At 50.0% G+C, this 3,345-nt stretch overlaps 2 protein-coding genes across 2 annotated transcripts; one reads left to right on the top strand and one right to left on the bottom strand.

Moving 5' to 3' along the window:
- Positions 1-942: 942 nt before the first annotated feature.
- PPTG_21026 (hypothetical protein) lies at positions 943-1,104 on the bottom strand (the record flags this gene model as incomplete). Its single annotated transcript, XM_008895478.1, has 1 exon — positions 943-1,104. The coding sequence occupies one exon, from the start codon at positions 1,102-1,104 to the stop codon at positions 943-945; it is 162 nt and encodes a 53-aa protein (XP_008893726.1).
- Positions 1,105-1,827: 723 nt separating this feature from the next.
- On the top strand, positions 1,828-2,395 carry PPTG_21025 (hypothetical protein; the record flags this gene model as incomplete). The annotated part of the gene is made up of 2 exons (XM_008895477.1): positions 1,828-1,912; positions 2,016-2,395. The coding sequence occupies 2 exons, from the start codon at positions 1,828-1,830 to the stop codon at positions 2,393-2,395; spliced, it is 465 nt and encodes a 154-aa protein (XP_008893725.1).
- Between the last annotated feature and the right edge of the window lie 950 nt (positions 2,396-3,345).

Below are 3,345 nucleotides of genomic sequence, written 5' to 3'. Positions count from 1 at the left end.
GTACGAATACTGGATGCATTTGTCTAGCTTGGTGAACCGTGAGTGAACCAATCACTGGGCAGGAGAATAACTGGTCGATGTGGTAAGCCTGAGCGCACAAAACCTCTTTGCCATCTTAATATGAGGACAGTTTTTCTTAATGACAGCTTCACTGGTACAGGTCGCTACCGCATTTCACTGTAGCAGGAAAAGTCGAGGCATTATCGAAGTGGAAAAGCGGCAAGACCAAAGTTAAAATGTGTATATGTATGTGTGTGTGTGTGTTTTATCCAATATGCAGAGGTGTACCAATTTTCTAGAACAAAATATGATTTTCTTCTATCTTTTGTATCAATTTGGACTAGATAAGTTATTAACAATGCCTACGTGCTTTCTTTTTCTCTCACGTCTGGGCGAGCGACAAAATGTATGGTAAGGTTTGGCCCACAAAATAAGCACTTCCGATGAGAAACATGATAGTGCGTCGAATCAACGGCGCTATCCGCCGTCTCGACCGGAGCCAAGTTGAGAATTCGCTGACCCCCCCCCCCCGGACGGCAGCGACGGGGTCACGTTCGGGCTGTGCGATGCCACCCAAGCCGACTGGAACCAGTCCGAGCAGCTAGCGATGCGGTCGCGTTGGAAGGTGTGGCTCGACGATGCGATCCTCATTGTCGCGTTGCCGAGTATTCTGCCCAAAAAACGTAGTTTCAGGCATCGTGGACGCGATGATAAATGCAGCCAGAACTGGTCAGAACCACCTGGTGTCTAGAGGGGCGAGTTTCATTGGAAACCTTGAGGACTTTTTGCGTGCCGACGTTGCCGCCCTATTACAGCCTCTTGAGCCAGACACCAGCTTTGGCCCTCGCAACGACCTTGCTGTAGTAGTGGTTCCACATCGTTTTGCCTGAGGCGGGTTTTACACGCTGAAAGTGGAGGTTGGGATTTGCCAAACCTGGCAGTTTAGACTTTAAGGCCAACGCGTGGCGACAATGTCCAGGCGTGCAATACGTTCTCAGCATCACATATCCCTTGGATTCCATCGTACATGGGCCGTTTGAAGCCCACGACTATTGACAACAACACCGTCTTGGAGTTTGACACTTGGCGCTCGTCGGTAGCCATGCATCCCTGGCAGCAACAGTACATTTGTTTTTCTGTTATGCTCGCCGTCTAGTTATTCGATGAATGCTGGGGTGACACTGGTGGTCTGGGGGTGTTCATTCAGATTGTCTACGGTAGACAAAGAGTAGACAATCTACACTTTGGCGTCAGCTGTGTCAACAGACTGGAAATCTGCGGCGCGCACCAAAGTGGAACGTCCACTGCAAAAAGTGCCCAAGGGCTTGGCGGGATAAGCACCAGCGAATGTCCGCCAGCCATCACTAGCACTAGGTCTTTAGCAAGAAGGCCAGCTAAAAAAAAACGAATACACTCAGTCCCAATTTTACCTACAACTACAACAACCACCACAGCTACTGGTGACAAGCTTGTTGGGTTTGCAGCAATAAGCGACGAACATTCCCAGAGCTGATTTCACTGTAGTCTATAGTGCCTTCTAAGGCAACACAAGGCGACAAATGTCGGGTTGTACAAGAATGTTGAAGTTCACACTGGTCACGCATCAACCTCGGGCCATCAAAGGAGATCCAATGAGCAGCAACGTGGGGCTTCCAAGAGTGTCGTCTTGGGTACAGGTAAGGGAGTGCAGGTTCATGATGATTGCACCAAGTTTCTGTTTTTGGTTTTTAAGCTAAGCCATACATCAATCACTTTTCGACTTTCCTTCCCGGCCTCACTTCGTCCTCTTCGACGCCTACTTCCTCTACAACACCTTTCCAACAGGTTATGATGTCAACGACAACGGCTTCGAACTTCACGACGAAACTGAAGCAGTTCAGTGGAACCGGGTTCCCCAGCGTGGTGTGCTCAGGTGAAGCAAGTTCGTGAGATCAAGGGATTATGGGATGCAATTCAATTGCCCAGACCCACCGACCTCGATCTTAAGGCTGAACGAGATGCTGCGGTTGCAGCAGGAGCTGGAACGTCATCGACGTCGGGGACGCCATTGCCGTCTGGGACGGTGTCTGCTGCGGTGTCGACTACACCGCTGCTCGACTGCTTAATGAAGCAGAAAATGGCCTCAACCATCATTCTCGCAGCACTGCGTGAGAAATTGGCTGCTGAGGTTTATCTACTCGATCATTCGTTGGCTATGCTGCAGCACTTGCGTATAACCTACAATGTCAAGTGCAGCGCCAATGTTGGTGCGGTCAAGTGGGAGTACATTGGGCTCTACCTAGATGGGGACGAGTCGATTATCGAGCACATCCAAAATACAAGGCGTGTTCTCGATGAGCTGCAGAAGCAGCAAGTACTGATTTCTGACGATGAAAAGCGCCAGAGCTTTATGTAGAGTCTAGGACCTGCATGGAAAGGCTTCGTTGGTGTGCTTGAATCGTGTGTAATGTTGGAATTAATGATACAACGTTGCCATGCTGAAGCAATCCGGCGTGATCAACAGAAGATTCGACGCTCAAGCCCTGTGTCTAACAGTGACAAAGCAGCTGCTGCATTCAGTGCTGAGCAAACACCGGGTACGCAGAAAGGATTCCAGTTCAAGAAAAAGAGGGACATGACCAAAGTGAAGTGCTTCAATTGTAACAAGATGGGAGATTTTGTCCGGAACTGCAAGAACGCACGAGTGTTACAGTCAGCGGAAGCCGCCAGTTTGGCATTCACCGTGGCTGATATGGCAGAAGAAAACAAGCGGGGTTGGAATGTGGTCAGTGGCGCTACGAGCCATATGACTGGTCATCTGGGCACTTTAATTGATGTACACACGTTGGAAGAACCCCGGGTGCTGACGGTGGCGTCAGGTGACAAGCTGGTCGCGACGGCAGTCGGAAAAGCACCACTCCTTAAGAGCGGTCGAGAAGTCTGTGTTCTACAAGATGCTCTCTTTGTCAAGGGCCTAGCAAGAAATCTAGTGTCGGTTGCGGCTGCGTCGCGGCGTGGAATGACAATTGAGTTCAAGGATACATCATGCACGATTTCCTCGCCAGATGGAGTTACTTTGCTGGCATCACGAAATAATCAGCCAATGTACGTGGTGGAAGCGATGAGTGAAGCTGAAAAACACACTGTATTAATGGCAGCTGATGCACCGCACATTGAGACATGGCACCGTCGACTCGGACATCTCAACACGCACAGTGTGCAGACTTTACTGGAAGACCTGAAGCTACCGTCGCATGGGGCTATTGAGCAGTTTTGCCCGACGTGCGTCAGCGGGGAATTGACCCGGAAGCCCTTCGCCGACAAACCAAGACGAGTGCTAAAGAAGAATCTAGTGCTACTGTATGT

The sequence above is a fragment of the Phytophthora parasitica genome (genome assembly GCF_000247585.1).
Source record: "Phytophthora parasitica INRA-310 unplaced genomic scaffold supercont2.3, whole genome shotgun sequence".
NCBI classification, from domain to species: domain Eukaryota; phylum Oomycota; class Peronosporomycetes; order Peronosporales; family Peronosporaceae; genus Phytophthora; species Phytophthora nicotianae.
This window is presented reverse-complemented; position numbering and strand designations above follow the sequence as displayed.